The sequence below is a fragment of the Amia ocellicauda genome, chromosome 7 (genome assembly GCF_036373705.1).
Source record: "Amia ocellicauda isolate fAmiCal2 chromosome 7, fAmiCal2.hap1, whole genome shotgun sequence".
Taxonomy (NCBI): Eukaryota; Metazoa; Chordata; class Actinopteri; order Amiiformes; family Amiidae; genus Amia; species Amia ocellicauda.
In genome coordinates, this window is record NC_089856.1 from 39,881,473 (window position 1) to 39,900,996 (window position 19,524).

Consider the following 19,524-nt stretch of genomic DNA (forward strand, 5'->3'; position numbering starts at 1 on the left):
TTCAGATTAACATTTTATTAAAATAAAGTTTTATAATGCATTTAGAGACCACTGTTCATGAAATTGAAGCCACAGACGATGCTATTTGAAATTATCTCCCGTTACATCACGTGATATTGTAAGTGGGTTACTGTGTCAAGTTTTTTTTTTCCCACTGTTGGAAGTGTGAATAAATAGTATATAAATGAAGCACCCCAGCGCAACTGGACCTGTGATTCCAGTCCAGCCAAGACTGAACAAGTACTTTACTGCCTTCAGTGTCCAGATGAACTTCCATAGTACTGCTGGGTGGAAAAAGATCTTCATTGGAGAAAACATTGGTCAGTTTTAATGGTAATTGTTGAGGCAGGCTGGGATTACAAACAGATGTGCCGGCTCAGACCAGTTCCTGATTGAAAATAAAAAGTAATGGTCACACACACATCATTTGTTCGAATGTTTGTTTTTTAAAAACGAGTGTAATCTCAAAACAGCTGTCCCGACACCCCCTGCCCCCACATTCATTTGATTATAATGTTGGAAAGTCCTTCAAATAAGTAGCCGGAAACTCGTAAACATTGTAGTTGATGGGTTTTAAAATAACTTTAATTTGAATACAGATGGGGGTGAATGGCAAATAGGAAGTAGACAGGTTACATATGCTTGGCTTCAAAGGGACAGAAATACAAGACGTGCAAGTCTAGTTAAAAAAAAAAACAAAGTAATTAATTCAAAAATGTGTTTCTGAACATGAACTAGTTCTACGCAATCTGTGCACGGTTGGGCTTTGAAAACAGGATTGTGAGTCGGAGTGTTTCTCACGAATTTCAATTCTTAAGAATCAGAAAACAGGAGACTGACCTTTACAAAACAGAAACCGGCTACTTCTTTAACCACTGGGGAGCCTGGCTTGGTGTAATTCTCGTTCCCGCTCACCCCTCTGTTTATGGTTTACATTTAAGACTTTGTGAAAACCCTTAAGAGGACCAAATACCCCCCTCCCCCCATAGGATGCTCCTTAGGACCATTACTGTTTATGTTTTATTTAAGTTCTCAATCTTTTGGCTAGATTTTGAAAAACTGCCAAGAAAATCGTCAAGACCCTGAAGTGTGAAGCTCAGGACATAAACTCTCAAGTATGAGCTCATACACACAGTCAGACTGTATATGGTTTGTGTATTTACACTTAACATTTAGTATGAAAAAATGAGTCGTGTGAAGTCTCTCTACTTACAAAAAAAATATAACTGCATAGTATTTGATTAAGACTACTATATGCAGCAGATTATATACATGTTACGCTAGAGATTGCAGAATTTCTAAAGCATCGTGACCTTCTGATACAGAGGCCGACAGATATGTAGGCTAGAAGAATACTTTTTTTTAAGGATTTTGTTATTTATAATGTTTTATACATCATATGTACACGTTTAAGTTGCATCTGCACAATTTCTGGCAAGTGTGCAATGTTCTGTTATGTAGCGGGGGTGTTCCCTCTGTGTCCGTGTGCTGCTGTTCACTTCTCTGCTGCCCGGCCCTCAGTTTTCACAGTGAATACAGTGCTCTCCAACTCAATACCTCCTTGAGCATCCAGCCCTGATCTCTGCTAACCGGAGTACGTTCTCAGAGCGTGACACGGGGTGCGGACTCCGGAGGGTCCTCACGTGGTCATCTCTTTGCTACAGCACACGCCCACAAAATATCAAAAGAAACTGCTTTGGGAACACCTCTAAATACCCTGATGCAAGGGATTTTTCTCTTCGATTAACTAAGCAAGTCGTGACATTTATAAGAAGTTATGTACAGTGCAGTGATGTGCATTTAACCCCCCCCCCTCAAAAAATAATAATCAAAAATGCATCCCATTCCCGTGCAGCTGTCCGATGCACTCACTCTGCTTTTTGAGAAGGGCGGGGGGTCTCAGGCATAGGCGTGCTCGTCTCCATCCCCGTCGTCGCAGTCCAGGTGTCCGGGCTGCAGCTGCACCACCACCACCGTCTCCACGTTCATGTTCATGCTCTCCTCCTCCTCTTCCCCGCCCCCCGACGAGCCGGTGCTGTCGATGTCATCGTCGTCGTCGTCCTCGTACTCCGAGGAGTCCTGGCCGTGGGGGGACTGCGCGCCCGACATGGTCCCGAAGGAGTGGGCGCTGGACGAGGCCGTGGAGCGCAGCAGGGGCGTGATCTCGGACACGGCGTCGTTCTCCTCGGGTCCGCTGTCCTCCGAGTCGGAGTCCGAGTCCCCCTGCGACGGGACCACCTTCTGCTTGCAGACCGGGCACGTCTTCTTGGTCTTTGTCAGCCAGGGGTCCACGCACTTGCAGTGGTAAGCTGTGCCGGAGGGGTGGAGAGAAATCATGGCATGAACACCCCGGCAGAGGGGACCGAGTAGAGGAATTGAGAAGGAAGTAAATCAGTATTAAAAGAAAAGTCGACTCATTTGAACTTGGAAACCACCCCACCTACGCAAGGTACCAGGTACACATTTGCTGCAAAACTTTAAATTTATTTTAGTTCCAGATCCTAACCAAGGTAAGTCACACTAGCTTTTCAAGACAAAATACTAATGAGGTTTAACCAGTAGGAACAGATAGAGGGGGTGGGAGGTGCATCTGACTGACCAATTATGAGGAGAGGATGACCAAACAGTCCTCGTCTCTGGACAGACAGCGCTATCTGACGGGTCCTTGTCTGCACCTGATACAGAGTGTCTGGCTATGGAGTGATGAGCACACAATCACTGCTGTACTGAATAAAGGCACCGCTGAGCCTATGAGCCTAATTTACTACAAGTACACAGATATAGAAGGTACTTATACAGAAAGACCTATACAAAAAACTTCCTATGTTCTTATGAAGTCCCAGGAAGGTGAAGAGAGGAAAAGATACGCACCATGAGAGCAAGGCAGCACTCGCAGTTTATCGGCCTCCTCGTACTCGTCCAGACAGATGGCACACACATCGTAGACATCCCCTGCAACGACATCGGACACGTCCATTAACACGCCGTCCAGAGAAAAAAAGTGAAAGCAAGTCGCAAAACGCATGGCCTACACACATCCACCTGAAAACTGCTCAGGTCCATTAAAAAGCATAGAGGGCTAAATGCTAATCAAGTTCTGTGAAACCAGCCATTTGTGTGGTAGATGTTTTTTATAAATTAATTTGCCCAATGCTTTTATCCAATGTGAAGTTTTTTCAAGCTAAAATACAATTTGCAAAATATTGATAACGTTATAAGGAAGTATACAGAAAGCATTTAAACGCCTGACTAAACATGCAAAGCTGTGATCCATTTCAGCGGTACTGTACAAACACACCATGTGGATTTTAACGGTTAGTACAACGGTCACTGAATGCTTGATTTTCCAATCAGACAATTAGGTGGTGTGACGCCAGGTTTTTTGGGGGGAGTGGGGGGCTGTGAGGAGGTAAAACAAACCTTAAGAGGATTACAGTGTCTTTATGTTATCTGTGTGTGGAAACAGATGGCATGCATTTGCTAGGTTTACTGCAAACAGTTTGTTTGTTATCATAACCACTGTCCTGTGACACGCACCACACCGGGATTTAAGCCTATCACAGCACAGCGGTGTCCAGAAACCTCAAATTCTCCCCCACAGTCTCCTCCAACCTGGCCAACCTTATAGACAATGTATTTTATGACACTTAAAACGTCCAACATGCCACCCTGATTAAAACCATACAGAACCAAGTAGGTCCTCAATTTTTTATTCTGTGTAGAGATACCTGATATCTGAATTTATTACTTTGCCCTTCAATAACCAACTTGGCAACCTGGCCATCTTATCCTGGCCTGCTCTAGTAGCATTCTTTCACCAGTAAGGTAAAAGGTATTCAGCCGTGACTGAGTACGACTGCATAACTGCGGACAAGCCAAGATGCAGGGATCAACTGAAACTTCATCTGAAAACTCTTCGAAAGCCTCCTGCCCACAGTAGGGCTCGGAGAGGAAAGCCAGTTTTAAGATGTCAGCCTCGCTCCAGACCCCCACTGAACAAAGGCAAAGTGCTTAGAATGCGAAGAACAGGAATTCATACCGCGCTCCTCTGGAATTCCCAAACATTTTTTCAGCTGGGTCCTTCGGGGGGGGGGGAGCAGTGCTCCAATGACATTGCAGTGTTTATGTAAGTTATAAATGAACATGTTTTTCCTCTGCGTCCACGAAGATGCCAAGACTTTATGTGACCGTATAAGGAAGAACAGTAATTACTACTCTCGGCCTTATTCATGAATCACTCATGCCTGTGACTGTGATCCCTCTTGTGAGATGTACGATAAAAGGAAAAAAAAAAAAAACTGGTATATGAAAACAGTTTAGAGTTTTGTACCAATCAGACTACAAAAAATAATTATATTTTTAATATGCTTTAAAGGCACTTTTTGTAACATAATAAAACATTCTACTGTATTGAGAGTAAACATGAACAACTCACAGAGAGCCGGCTAAGATAGTATTTAATAAAAAGGGTTAGTCATTTGTGGTGTAAAGAAGGTATTTTCCATACATATGTAATGCCACATCTCCTTATATAATTACATACAGTACTCTGCTTTTTCTATACTAGTAAGAGAAGAAAAAGAGAAACACAAGTCAGTGTACCTCCACAAACTTGCATGTTAAAGTGCACCACAAACAAACAAAATCGTTATTCTGTCATGGTGGGTGTTAAAATGAACAAAGCGGCTGTGTGCGTGAGTTCTCACAGCCTGTCCTCTGACTTACCAAAGGCCAGGGAAGAGGGAAAATAATTACAATTGAACACTCCCTAAAATCTAAAATGCTACAACGCATGAAAAAATAAACAGTATTCAAAAGGCAGGAAGGATGAAAGCACTTCACGAAGTGGCCGAGCTTCACTAGTAAAGCAAAACCTCACAGAAAGGGTGGCACCAGCGCTCCTTTAAGAGCGTCTGTATTCGGAGTCTCTTTAAGTTCTCACCAGGCTGTGTTCTGTACTCTGGCGCTTTACATTTGTAAGCCATCGCCGTTCATCAGTTATGAAGGTGTGGTGTTAGGACAAGCAGACAAAGAACAAAGAAAAGAAAATAATTCATCTACACACACATTTGTGATTTGTGAATCCTGCTTTGTTTCCACACACACAAGATCTGTGATCATTAAGACAAGTGTACATTTAAAGCAACGCCTTTCTTTTGTGAGTGAGCCAGTTCTATTTCCACTTAATAAACAAGGCTCATTTCCAACTAACACCGTCCTGAAGATTAATCAACCCCCGCCACCACCGCCACCCCGAGGTTGAGAAGATGACTTTGCTGCTGCTGTACAAGTGCTCCAGTCATCTCCGGGCCACTGCAGGTTCAAATCATTCTTGGTATACCATCTTCTTCGGCCTGAAGCGCTTGTGTTTTTAAAAGGTCACCTTTACCGGTATGCGGAGGGAAAAACAGAAAACTCAAGCCACGGGATCTCAGCTGCGCAGCAGAGCCGCTCTCCGGGTTCACAGCAGAAAGAACCGGCTGCAAGATGACCCTTTGGCAGTGGCTAAAAACTTCTAGAGTCCACCTCCGTATGGCATGCACAGTGCTCAGGCAACCCGAGGAGCAACAGCAAGCGAGGGGCCTCATCGAGAAGGGTTGGGAAATGGGAAGAATACCAAAAAAAAAAAAAAAAGGCCCTCTTGTTGTGCTGACTGTGCATGCGTTTGTGCTTGGTCACAGTCTGCCACTGTATAACGACAAACAGCTCAGCCCTAACCCTAATCCCAAACAGCTTTCCATTAGACCCGTTGTTCCACTCTGCACTGAGACTGACGACACAACAGAACTTCTCCACAAGATAAGCACCTCAACGCCACCAGCAGGGTTGGTTTATTTATTTATTTGATTTGATTTCAGAGCTCAGACAATGGCACGCCGGTATGACAAAAGCGAATACTTGATCCAGGGGCACCACAAGTCAGCCAACACAGAGTCTTTGCCGGTGATGAAAACACGGGAATATCTGAAATTTATTTTGGTTGCGTCTTAAGTTTGCGATTTAAATTTGCGATTTTAAGTGGGAGACAGCTTTTGCAATCATATTTTTTTGATCTGATTGCTAGCTTTAGATGTGCGCAAGTGTGTGTGTGTCTGTGTGTCAGTTACCACTTTAATCTTAACAGAAATGCAAGAATCTTTTTTTCCTTCCCCCTGCCTCAGCGCTTCAGAGCAAGACATGCAAATCTGACAACATTTCACACCCCGCATTTTATTCTTGCCAGTTTCTTAATTAGCACTTGAGGCAAAGCAGTTTAGTCTGTAAGCAAGACAGAAATTAAATTGTTTTGGAAATCTGTGACATCCTCCACTGAGTGATCTGGAATTGTGCAACTGCATTGTTCTTCTCAAGGAATTAATGACTGTTTACACTCGTGAACATAAATCAAATCACATTAGTACATTATTTTCTCTCCACTGTTCATGAAGCAAACTTTGAAGGGTATAAATGAGACCACCACCAGCAACAACCAAAAACACAGAAAACAAACTGCATGTTATAATTAAGCTTGTAATGAAAAATACCATGCAATGCAAAACAGTGAAAAAATAGCTATTTGTGGCTGGATGAATTAACACAGAGATGAGATGCAGGTCCACCTTCACTGAAAAGTCCATTCACATGACTCTCCTGTCATCAATATTTCTTGCTGTAATCGCAGATTGAAAATATGCATATCTGTATTTTAACACAGTCGTTTCCTATTTGGAGCTTTCACTGCCGCCCTGAGTTTACTGCCATTAAATCCCCCAAAATAATAATAAAGCAAAATCTCATATAGAAAGCAATTAGTGGTGCTTCAAAGTCCAGCTCACAGCAGAGGTCTCAAAACAGTGCGTCCAGTGAAGTCTGCTGCTCTCATTCATTCCTCAAACTGCCAAGTATTTATAGCTGGCGTTTCAACGGGAGAGGTGCTGCTCACATTGACACGCTCACACTGTGCAACACTGCATACAAGTACACAGAAGTGTTACCCGTGTAACCAGTGATGCTCTGTATGCGTCTCCCCATCAAAGAGAGAAAATAAACAGATGCACTGAGCATCACAAGATTGATTTTCATGGTATTTATATCACCTGCATAGGAAAATCTGTCAGTCATCTAAAAGAAGCACCCCCCCACACACACACAAGCTGAATGCCACAGATGTGCTCTGGCAATCACTTGCTGTGTGGTTACTGAGATGGGATGATGTCATCTCTCACTAAAAAAAGCGCAGGGGCCGATACAGTGTCACTCTGCTGCAGGTACTCACAGGATTCATAGAAACATACCACAGTGTGTGTAGATCTATACAAAACACACATTACTACTGAACTGACTAACAGATAAATTCCTTGGATTAGAACTGATCCAATCCTGTTCAGTCTGAAAGGGAATCCAGCTGCAATCGATTTGTGTTGATTTCCAAGAGTGAGAGTATTGGTGACAATTATATTTAACTCATTACCTGCAGTGTATAACTGACCAGAGCACAATGTCTAGTTGCATCAGATTGCCTGTGTAACTCCTGACTAATGTCCTGGTGGCCCAGGGATCTGGATTTCATCCTGAACTTTTGTCTTCTGCAGATAAATCATGCTCCATTTCAATTCAATAATAAATATAAACACACTCATGTCAACTGGGCATCGATACAGACACATAGGCATCTTCACCCACAGTATCATCATGACAGAGCAAAATAAATACACAGGCCTCAATAAAAAGCAGATAGTTCAGTTAGGTCAGTAAACATGGCCAGCTGATCTCACGTGCTTTGAAACAAAGCATTTAGGACAAATCCCATGAAGCACCAGAGCTTGTGTGCAGTTTTAATGAAAAGGCTCAGACCACAAAATAAAATAAACAAACTGAAAGAAAAAGAAAAAAAATCCCTGGCGCTGACTAAACCCACCTAGCTTGTGTGGAACCAGGTGAGGATCCAGAGGAAGACTTTGCCAGCAGTCCCCAGACAGGTAGAGATTAAAACCCAGGGCCTTTTTCTATCCAGTTCAGCTGCTAGGAAGCCTCCCAAAAGCCCGGACAGGCAAAAGCAGGACTTCTGTTGCCAAGACAGTACACTTTTTCCTCCACGTTCAAGGTCACAACCACAAAACACCACCGGTGGCAATCAATCACCTGATTCCAGCAGCAAACACCACTTGCAAAGGCTAGTTTTATTGGCTGTCTGGGCTCGGCTACAACCTCTTGTTCCCGTGACAGTCCCAGGGAGGGAGGAGTCTAATCAGAGGGGCTTATTGTGAGCTCCACATCACAGGGACTGGGTTAGTTAATATGCAGACAGGGCTTGCAAGAAACACTGCTAAGCATCCCAGAAACAACATCTAAACCAGGAGCCGAACCCTCAATCCACAACCTGTCTCCGAAACTCCCTCCTTTCAAGACAAACTTACAGAAACAATAAGGACTTTTCAGAGACCTGTACTTGGGGGCCCAAGCATGTCGTGTCGTTCAGTGTGAACCTCAGTTTTTCTGAAGGTTAGTCAGTCAGAGGTCACCAGTTCTCACTGAACTTCATTACGGTGATCTAGCCTTCCCATCTCCGTGTCACCCCTCGCCCGACAAATACAAATACACTGTGCGTGGACTTCACTTTACTAGCGATGCACATAAGGCCTCATTGTTATTGATCAGTGCGATGAGTGTGAAGTGCATTGGTTTTTGTTGGTCCTCAACCGAGTTGAAAACGTTAACATGCGTTTCGTATTTATCTGGCTAGTTCCACAGGAAGGCATTCGAAGTGCCACTTTGGTAGAAAAATGCCTTTGTCAATTCAGAACCAAAAGACCTGCAATCCTGCAAAAAAGATTTGCATCCACCTTCAACAGTCGAGGGGTTTAATCTCGTGGTCTGGTCTACACGTCATAATAATCTGATTATCACACAACACAGCACTCTGCAATGGCTAAAGGATCATAAAACATTCCTGAATGCATTCTTGCAGCCTTTGCTTATTACCTATTTTAATGCCAGAAATTACTTTCATTTTGTACCTGGTAGAATATGGAGAAAAAAAAACAACCTTATATATATCCTCTTCTTGAAACTGTTCCCCTCATGAAATAAGTCAAACACCGAATGATGATATATTATGTAGCTTCTTCCTGAAATGGAGTCATGACTCAGTCATTTATCTTTATGACACACAACTGCAAACAAATAGGCCCCGTACTTGACAGACAGTTTATTTTTGGACTCTTGGTTTGTCCACCATTAATCTGAATTTAACTGTTGCATTTCATACACAAACACTTGACTCCAGAAGTAACTTTCCTTCAGTCCCTTCAGCTGCCCACACTGAACACTACGGTCAGACCTCCAATCTGCACAAGAGACTCCAAGATAAGGAGCCTCTCGCACTTGTCCTGACAGAAAGGTGTAGCAGCAGTGAAAGGTCTGCCAAGCACACCAACTTGCAAACCGAGACACACCGTGGGTAAGCTTTTCACCCGACTGTCTGCCAAAAATGCCAAAACAAAGTAATACACAGAGGGGGCGGAAGGACAGACGGACACCAGACATCCCAGAACAGAAGCATGCATTTCCACTGTGCTCTCCAGTACTCGCTCTCCTGACATGCAACCTCTGACTCCCCCTTATGCCTACCTTTCTTGTACTTGTGAATGGGCAGTTTCTTCAGCTGGTCTTTGCGCAGGCGGCTCCTCCTAGCCCTGTGCCTGTCCTGCACGAACTTCGTGATCTGAAACATAGGCGCAGAAATGATGCATACACTTCAAACAGCGTTCTCATTAAAGCGAACTACCGAAAATACAACATTTCCAAAACATAAGTAACCAACTTACCTCTAGTCCTTTAAAAAGGAAGGTTCAGAAACAGACTACAGTCACAGAAAGACTTACCATGAAGACGACGATGAGTATAAGACAGATGCCCACGATGATGAGGAAGGGAATCAGGTAGTATTCCAGGGGCAGGCTGAAGTCCGGCATCAAGACCACATGGCCACTGAAACGCAGGGCAGCCAGCATCAAGATACGGAGCAGGGTGGCATTCACATTCATCAGGTGATGTAAACAACAATGTATAAATACATAAAATGCACTGATTCACTTCTCTGCATTGTTGGATCAATAAGAAATTTACTTTACTTCACAGACCACAGAACCACAAGCCACAGAAACAAACAAGAAAAACTAAATGCAAAAACTAAATGCAAAAACTCAACACTTCTGTTGGACTAATACTAGACAGCGCCTATGTTGAACACAGCTACTAATCTGTGAGAAAGTTTCTTCTCCACTGATGGGGAGAACAAAAAAGGAGAGTAAAATGCCACAAACATATGGAAACAATAAACCAAATCAGCTGAAGCACTTTTTTCCCCTCTTTTTTTACTGAAATAGTCAGGGTGTGTATGTAATCTAGCATTCAGACTGCCAAGCAGCAGCGCAGTCAGTCACCGTGCCCTGTCCCACGAACCTACAGCATTGCTCACCTGGATTTCCACACACACCACCCGACATGGCTCGATTTTGGTCGATCTGCGTTACGAGTTCACGAGAAGTTGCTGGCTAATCATAAAAGCAGCTCTGACATCATGAGTGGTAACCCCCACCACACACACACACAGATGTGACATGATGGCAGGAGCTGATGTTTCTCATTCATCAGAGCTGTAGCTGCAGGAATTTGTAATGCCGTCTCAATTCAAAAACTAAACATATATATCAGTGGTTTACGTCTGGTAGGCAGTTGAAATCTTATGATGAGCATTATGAACAAACTATCATAAAATCCAAACATAACCATCTAAGTAAACATACACCAATATTTTGACAGAATGCCTGAATGGATCATTGGTCTGGAGTTAACGTTGCACATTTCCTCAGGTTAAGTAAGGCACACTGATGTCTTCACCCACATCCCCCTCAGTCGCTCTGAACGCTGTCTCCGAGGGAACAGACGCGCAGCGCTGCCACAGAAATGTAGGTCGCCCTTATCAGCCATCTCAGAGCAGCGTGCTAACTCAGCCTGCCGTCTTGCAGCACAAATTCCTTTCGAAAACGGGTGAAAAACAGACGCTCCCCCTCTCTCTCTCTCTGTTCAGGATAGCACTTACCCTCTCTCATACGTGTACTCCTCCTTGAGAGAGTTGGCCGTCTCCTCGCCCACGAAGACTGAAGGAATGTCGATCTGCTTTAAAACATCCACTGTGTTGGAAGAACACAACATGAGAGATTACATGATCAAACTGTAAATAATTAAGTAGTAGTATAATGACAAAGGAAAACAAAACAAAAAAGTCTATGGCCAACAGAAGTGGTGTGTTAATTAATGATGGATTTTTACACTATTGTGGGTTAATTAGCTTTATATATATATATATATATATACACACACACACACAGTACTGTGCAACAGTTTTAGGCAGGTGTGAAAAAATGCTATAAAGTAAAATGCTTTCAAAATAGACATGTTAATATTTTATATTTATCAATTAACAAAATGCAAAGTGAGTTAACAGAAGAAAAATGTACATCAAATCAATATTTGGTGTGACCACCCTTTGCCTTCAAAACAACATCAATTCTTCTAGGTAGACTTGCACACAGTTTTTGAAGGAACTCGGCAGGTAGGTTGGCCCAAACATCTTGGAGAACTAACCACAGTTCTTCTGTGGATTTAGGCAGTCTCAGTTGCTTCTCTCTCTTTATGTAATCCCAGACAGACTCAATGATGTTGAGATCAGGGTTCTGTGGGGGCCATACCATCACTTCCAGGACTCCTTGTTCTTCTTTACGCTGAATATAGTTCTTAATGACTTTCACTGTATGTTTGGGGTTGTTGTCATGCTGCATAATACATTTGGGGCCAAGCAGATGCCTCCCTGATGGTATTGCATGATTGAGAAGTATCTGCCTGTACTTCTCAGCATTGAGGAGACCATTAATTCTGACCAAATCCCCAACTTCATTTGCAGAAATGCAATGGCACTGCTGGACATCTTCTGATTGTGAAGGGAAGTAAACATTATGTGTCTTTCATCTGCTGCAGTAAGTTTCCTTGGCCAACCACTGCATCTACGGTCCTCAACATTGCCTGGTTCTTTGTGCTTCTTCAAAAGAGCGTGGACAGCACATCTGGAAACCCCTGTCTGCCTTGACATTTCTGCCTGGGAGAGACCTTGCTGATGCAGTAGAACTACCTTGTGTCTTGTTGCTGTGCTCAGTCTTGCCATGGTGTGTGACTTTTGACAGCAAACTGTCTTCAGCAACCTTACCTTGTTAGTTGAGTTTGGCTGTTCCTCACCCAGTTTTATTCCTCCTACACAGCTGGTTGGTATAATTGTGTAATCATACACCTGATTATATGCCTACAAAATCCCTGACTTTGTGCAAGTGTACCTAGAAGAATTGATGCTGGCAAAGGGTGGTCACACCAAATATGGAGTTGAAGTAGATTTTTCTTCCGTTTACTCAATTTGCATTTAGTTAATTGATATATTTATTAACACGTCTATATTTAAAAGCATTCTTACTTTATAGCATTTTTTCACACCTGCCTAAAACTTTTGCACAGTACTGTATACACACACACATTTTAATTATATAGATGTCATCATCATCACTCATCATCAGCTCATATCGATTCACTGCTGTGGATGGCCTCGCCAAGACGTTTCCACTTGCTTCGATCTACAGCTTCTCTTTTCCCTCATGTGGTCGTCGTCTTTCTTCTCTTGGAATCCATTCGATAGCTTCTTTTGTCCATTTTCTGTCTGTTCTTCTTGTAATGGCCCATTGCCATTTTAACATTTTCACTTTTTCAATGATGTCATATACTTTTGTTTGTTATCTGATCCATTTATTAGTTTTTCTGTCTCTTCTTGTTATTGAGCAGTAAGTGAGCACAGGTAGTATGCATTGGTCAAATACTTTTCTCTTCAGGCAAATAGGTAGATTTCCTTTCAGCATGCCATTTATTCCAAATGTACTCCATCTCATTTTCACTCTTCTTTTGATTTCCTCCATAAGATCTCCATCTGTGCTAATTTGTTGTCCAAGGTAGACATAACATTTAACTTCATCAAGTATGTTTTGATCTACAAAAAATGTATTAGTTTTAACAAAGCTGTTGAACATGATCACTCAAGTTCATTTTGAGACCAGTCTTCTTACTTGCTTCTGAGAGTTCATGAATTTGAAACTGCAGGTTCTTCAGGTGTTTTTGCAAAGATGATGTCATCAGCAAATCGTAGGTTGTTCAATTAAGCTCCATTTATCTTGATTGCTTCTTCTCCCCAGTCTCAAGTCTTGAATACTTTTTCAAGAATTGCCGTGAAGAGTTTTGGAGAGATTGCGTCTCATTGACGTAATCCTTTGCACAGCCTGATCCTGTCAGTGTTGGTGGAGTTGGACTGTTGATCTGGCACTGTTGTAAATATATTTAATAAGATTTATGTAGGTTTCCTGAATGTTTTGATTTCTCAGAGCCCTGATGACTGAGTTTGTATAGGTTGAATCAAATGTAGACGATAAAGCCCAGGCACAGAAGAAGCTCATATTCCCTGTCTTTCAAATGACTTGAATATGATCCATCGTGTCATATCCACTATTTAACTTATATATCATCATCATCATCAGCAGCAGCAGCAGCCGCCTGTATCAATCCACTGCTGGATGAGGGCCTCCCCAAGATCTACCCACTTTGCTTTGTAAATTTCCATTACCAATATCAATGTATATTTTCATCTAAATGAAGAAAGATTGCCAAGACTCCTATGCAGCTTAAAGTGTCTGTACATATTAATGTATAGAGTATGTAGAGAACATTCTTCTCTCACTGAAGCCTTTGCAACACTTGATTTATGACTCTTCAGTCACAGAGGGTCCAGACCCTATTAATTCCTGTTAAAGCAATGGAAGCCAGATGACAAAATGGCCTTGGCTGAATGAACACAGATGGTGCCGGGCAACAAGAGTAATGAAAACCCCATACTAGCCAGTTGGAAGGATGCACAAATCTGCCATTTCAAGTAAGCAAACAGTAAAATAAGAAAGTAGACCTGTACAAGTGAATAATGGCACTTCATATAACATGTTAGGCAGTAACTGGTAACTATATGTTCAGAAGTGAAGGAAAGGTGACAAGAGAAGAAAATGTGACACGAAGAGCATAGGTTTACAAGTATGTGTACACAAGGAAATAACATCAAGCGTAAAATGTAAATCATATACGTCCAATAGCATGACGGCTGATCTTGTCGTGACACTGCTGGTTAGCATGACAGCAGCAGCTAACGATGGTGCATATTAAACAATAGAAATGACGAGCCATTTTTTTCTTGGGTTTGAATAAACTTACGGTCATTGGATCCCATGCTGATTAAGTCATCAGAGTCCACATTGTGAACAATCGCCGCCTTGTATCCGGCTTTCTGGGCATTAAGAACCTGGTGGAACAAAAAGTGTGTGTTCAGAATTCTAGTAAAGACCTGAAATTACTGCTCTTGATGTGGTGAGACATGGTATATTACAAGACACCTCTAGATGGTGACCGCGGCTGTCTTAATAGCAGAAAGACTTCACCGATTTGTGTGATCTGCCACTTCTGTCAACCTAAAAGAGAGGCCATGCCAAATTCTCAGCATAGCAGTTTAAAGTTCCATTTCTATAAGTGATTTGTTCCTCGCTGGAGATTAGAAAAGCTTCATTTAGTTCAGCTTTGCTCCTTTGTTGTTGTTGTTTTTGGTTTGGTTCAAGGGTTTGTTTTGTTAATTAAAAATATACCCGTCTAGACTGTAATTGGGACTCATTCAATAAGTGCCTCTAACGCACAGGGTTTGTGACGTTTTCCTGTTATGTGGACGCTTGCTCCCCCCTACAGCCCTGTGTGATTCATAGTAACAGATAGGGCAAACTATTACTGATGTGACGCGATCTGCAATCTTACAGTATAAATAGCCCAGTCTGGGGATGATGAAGCCAGGATGTTAATACAGCCCTGGCCTTTTGATTAATTCACAGTCAGGTGTTAAGATTCAGCTCAGTCCGGAAGTGAACTAATGACTAAAGTGAACTCAAGGTGGGGTAGAGGACGGACAGACTGAGACATGGACAGACCAAACACTGGAGGCCATAAAAACTGACAGGAAGGGAGGGTCTGCGTCCTTCTCCCAACTTCTCAATACACATCAGTGCCACACTCAATTTACACCCATTTATTCACTAAATTCCCTAAGGGGGGGCACAAAATGAACTTGTAGGACTCCCTGTACATAGCATATGTAACTTTTTTGGTGTTTGCGTCTATTAATTATAGTGGCAGAGAATGAGACTTTAAAAAGATAAAGGGAGTGGTGCAGGGTCTCTTACAGACACACTGGGTTGAGTTGTTCGGGGTATGATCTGTGTTTTTTTTTTCAACTTACTACAGAAACTGACAAAATAACAGTTCCCTTTACAGAGCAGCCTATTCGCTAGTAAAAGCTACACAATTTGGTTTCAATCTCGAATACTCAAATCCCAAAATAACCATATAAAACTTAAATTTCTCCGATGACCCGCTAGCCTTTTTTTTTTTAGCAAATGAACAAGTTTAACTATGTACCCGTTGCAGTATTGAGACAACAAAAACACAATTGCAGACTGAAATACCAGAGGTTATTTTATTTTATTTATAAAGGTTTTTTTACAACGCCTATTTAAACACCTTCCAACTTCCATAGCAGGAAGGGCCATGCTGCCGAGATAAAAAATAAAGGACTCTGTTAAAGAAAAACATACAACAAAACTTAAAAAAACATGTCCCCGGGTTGACTTCTGAAATATTTTTCTACAGAACACAATCAGCTACCCTTTTCCCCCCGACTCACTGTTTTTTGTTTCTTTCAAGTTTATATGAGAAAAGTCGTGTGTCTGACACAGTGCTGTAGAGAACAGTGAGGGCTAGTCTCATTTTCCTGGTTCAGAAGTTGTGCTCCTCTCTGCTGGAATTACCCAGTCTGCTTTATTCACTCTGACAGAAGTGACGCAATGTGACTCCATCCCTATTGTTCAGTCAGTCCTCCAGCCAGCGAGAGCATGTTCTTGCCTGGGTTACCTCGTGGAAAACTACCGAACCTCTTCCAGCTGAAGTCAGGTCTGAGTTCTTACGCACACAGGCCTTGGACAGCAGCAGCACTGGCCATCTACACAAAGGCCTTTGAGCGGCGGCCAAAAAATGTTGCATAAACACATTGTCCTGCATCTGTGTGCCACTGATCAACACTCAGGCACTGCTATATTTGGGCTAATATTTGTTTCTCTTCTACCCTTCCGGCTGTAATAAGTGGCCCCCGGTGGGTCCTCTTATAACAAAATTGTGAAAGAGATGGCAGTCTAACACAAGCCGGAGAGCTCCTGAATAACTTGCTTTACATGGCGTAAATCAGAGAGATCTGCAGGAGAATCTGAAAATCTTGAAGCCAACTGAAATGGTTGACATCAGACTCGGAACAGACCAGGACTGGAGGGGATGGCTTTAAACAGCAGGAAGTGTAAAGCAATGGGCTGAAAACAGCACTTTGATTATGCAAAAGGAAAAAGCATTTCAGAAGCAACCCCTGTTGTATATGCTTGCTTCTGTCCTTTCAGTCCATCAGCTCTTGTTCAAAATCCCCTAGTAGAGCCAAGCAAACATCGGACAGGGAGCGACAGCCCAATAAAAAAACAACAACAGACATCCGTGACGGCAAGTACGGAGATGTTGTGCTGAGAAGTGTCTGTTTGTCATTCTCTCTGTGAAGCAGAGTTGCCGCCAGTATCCACCCCCCCACTGCCACCCCCTGTGCATCATGTTCCAGGTAGATACAAGACTGTACCGCAATGACCTCCCACTGAGGGTGCCAGAATAATTACCTTAGCAAAAATCACTACAGTAAAATCAGGGCAGAATAAATGAATGAACCAATTTTGGCATATAAACATGTTTGAGTGTGAAACAGTTTTTTCTTGGATGGGGAAAAAGTTCATGTATGCTTCAGCCGTGGACAACAACCATATCATTCCCATTATATCTAATGGTGCCCTTTTCACATTGCATGATGAAAACAGCTCTGCTCCCACCAGTTTTGTTCCTGTTCTCACACTGAACAAAAGTCCTCATGTTAAATCATTACTTGAGGCGGAGTAAGAGAGTAGTTACCATGAAATGATAATTGGTTCTGACCACCCACTACATATTTGGCCCCCCACCCTCTTCCTTCTCACATGTGGAAAGACTAGGCCTATACTGCCCATATCAAATGGACAAATCAAATGTTACGCTTTTCAAATTTGGTAAATGCACTATATTGGTCTCTGTTGATAAATGACAGCGTAAAACATGTTTTGTAATTAGCTAAACAGAATAGCACATACACAAGAGTTTTTATATTCTCCATAAAAAAAAATATATACAAATCTTATAAACCATGCGCTTTGAATGACAGAAAGTGCTCAGGAATTACAGCCAACTCAATCTCAATTCCACCAGAGAATGTTTGCACAGGCAAAGATAAGCACATTCTGGAGACAACGGACCGTACCGTTCTCCCTGCATAAACACCAGGGGAGTTCACCACTCTGGCAATGGGCGATCAATAATACCCATAGATAAGAAGTTAACCCCTGAATCAGCATGAGGTAGATTACTTAATTACTTGGGGAACAAAGAGTTTAAGGAGAATAAAACCGAAGAAAACAGGAAAGAAAACAAGGGGAATTGGTGTCTCAAAGCGAAATACAACACTCGTGTATGAACTACAAACGAGTCCTGCAAGAATCTGTGCAACATTCACAGGTCTGTCAGCAACCAGAGCTGTGGCACATGTGTGTGCATTTTGTGGACTTAATTCCCCTCTCAATGTTCTCATGGTAGAGATCTCCATTCAAGTGGAAGGATTTTGCACATAATCAGAGGTTTACGAGGGAAGCTTTTTTCATTTTTATGCAATTCTCTTCCTTTGAAATATAAAAAATAAAATATAATCCAGGGCCAAACCAGGTCCTGTAGAATTGTGTGAAAAATATTCATAATATGCCATTGCTAAGTACAATGCAGCTGTAGAAATCACTTCTCCCAGTTACAGAGAACAGAGATGTCCCGGGACCAGCTGCAAAGTAACCTTGGTCTTTTTGTCCTACGAACTGGCTTGGGTGAAGCCATGTTCCTGATATATACCCTTTGTTGAAGAGCCAGCGAAATGAGTGCCATGCGTGTGATAGAATGGTTTCATTTTACTTGGCGTCCCTCTACAATTTATTAGTTCAGTACCGACACTAAGCCCCCACAGATGGGTTCCAGTCTACAGAAGTGGGTGCTGCTCCCCTGGATAACTCAAGCTGTCAGATGCATTACAACATGCAATGAATTCACAAAAAGAACCACAGAGCAGGGGGGGTCTAGCTAGAATAATTACAGCTGAAACTTCCAGACCTTCCAGATTCCAAGTACTGCTAACATTTGTGTATCTTTAATACAGTCCCTTCAACACACAAGAACACAAATGTGGGTATTTAAGTAAATGAATAAATATGTGATTCTATTAAACTGCATTCTAACTTTATCGTTTTAGCTTTACAGAGATGAACGCAATCTACACAGCAGCCCTGGCCTGGCTTTATGAAACCGTTTGAATAATTATTTCTTACACATTCAGTCAAACTGCATCCTGGTGGTATAAATCATTCTATTTCAAAGGACTCCTACACCTACAACCATCATTGTACCGAGTATGTAAAAAAAAAAAAAAATACCGCTGTCACACTGTGTTTCTACAATAGATAGCCCTACCCCTGCCTGTATAAAGAAGCTTAGGTTTTTAGAAAAGCTATGATTGGCAGAGCCTCCTCCTTTCTGCGTCCTCCAACATCACACAATTCAAGTGAGTGTTAAGATGATGCCCTAAGAGTGCCGGACACCTTCTCAGCACAAGACTCGCGTGCCAGAAGAACAGTTATGAATTATGACGTCAGTGGCAGGCAGGGTGACTTATGCCAGCTGACAAACTCAACAGTGAAACGGCTGTGCTTTCTCTAAGCCACTTCCCCCTCCTTCCCTCACATTTCAGGCACTTATCTACTTGGTTTAATTAAAGTTACAATCTTGCCATAAAACAAAACCACTTACATGGTTTGCATTCATCACCCACAAAGTAAACACCTGGTTTCAAATGAGATGTAAGACACTGGAGTACACATGGTGAGGGGGGGTGATGGATACAACAAACCAACAAAAATAATTACATACGTACATACATACATACATATATATATATATATATATATATATACACACTCACCTAAAGGATTATTAGGAACACCTGTTCAATTTCTCATTAATGCAATTATCTAACCAACCAATCACATGGCAGTTGCTTCAATGCATTTAGGGGTGTGGTCCTGGTCAAGACAATCTCCTGAACTCCAAACTGAATGTCTGAATGGGAAAGAAAGGTGATTTAAGCTATTTTGAGCGTGGCATGGTTGTTGGTGCCAGACGGGCCGGTCTGAGTATTTCACAATCTGCTCAGTTACTGGG

General features: G+C 42.2%; 1 protein-coding gene across 2 annotated transcripts in view; it reads right to left on the bottom strand.

Moving 5' to 3' along the window:
* rnf13 (ring finger protein 13) overlaps nt 1-19,524 on the bottom strand; it is a 34,702-nt gene continuing 15,178 nt past the window's right edge. Inside the window, exons 5-11 of one of the 2 annotated variants that reach the window (XM_066709557.1) lie at nt 14,329-14,416; nt 11,084-11,174; nt 9,864-9,969; nt 9,610-9,703; nt 2,872-2,952; nt 1,873-2,309; nt 1-388 (exon numbers count right to left, since the gene is read on the bottom strand). In XM_066709557.1, coding sequence (XP_066565654.1) covers nt 1,900-2,309; nt 2,872-2,952; nt 9,610-9,703; nt 9,864-9,969; nt 11,084-11,174; nt 14,329-14,416 — 870 coding nt within the window. In that variant the 3' untranslated portion in view covers nt 1-388; nt 1,873-1,899. Of the gene's footprint in view, nt 389-563; nt 2,310-2,871; nt 2,953-9,609; nt 9,704-9,863; nt 9,970-11,083; nt 11,175-14,328; nt 14,417-19,524 lie in introns of those variants that run through there. The other variant, XM_066709556.1, reaches the window with a different exon arrangement.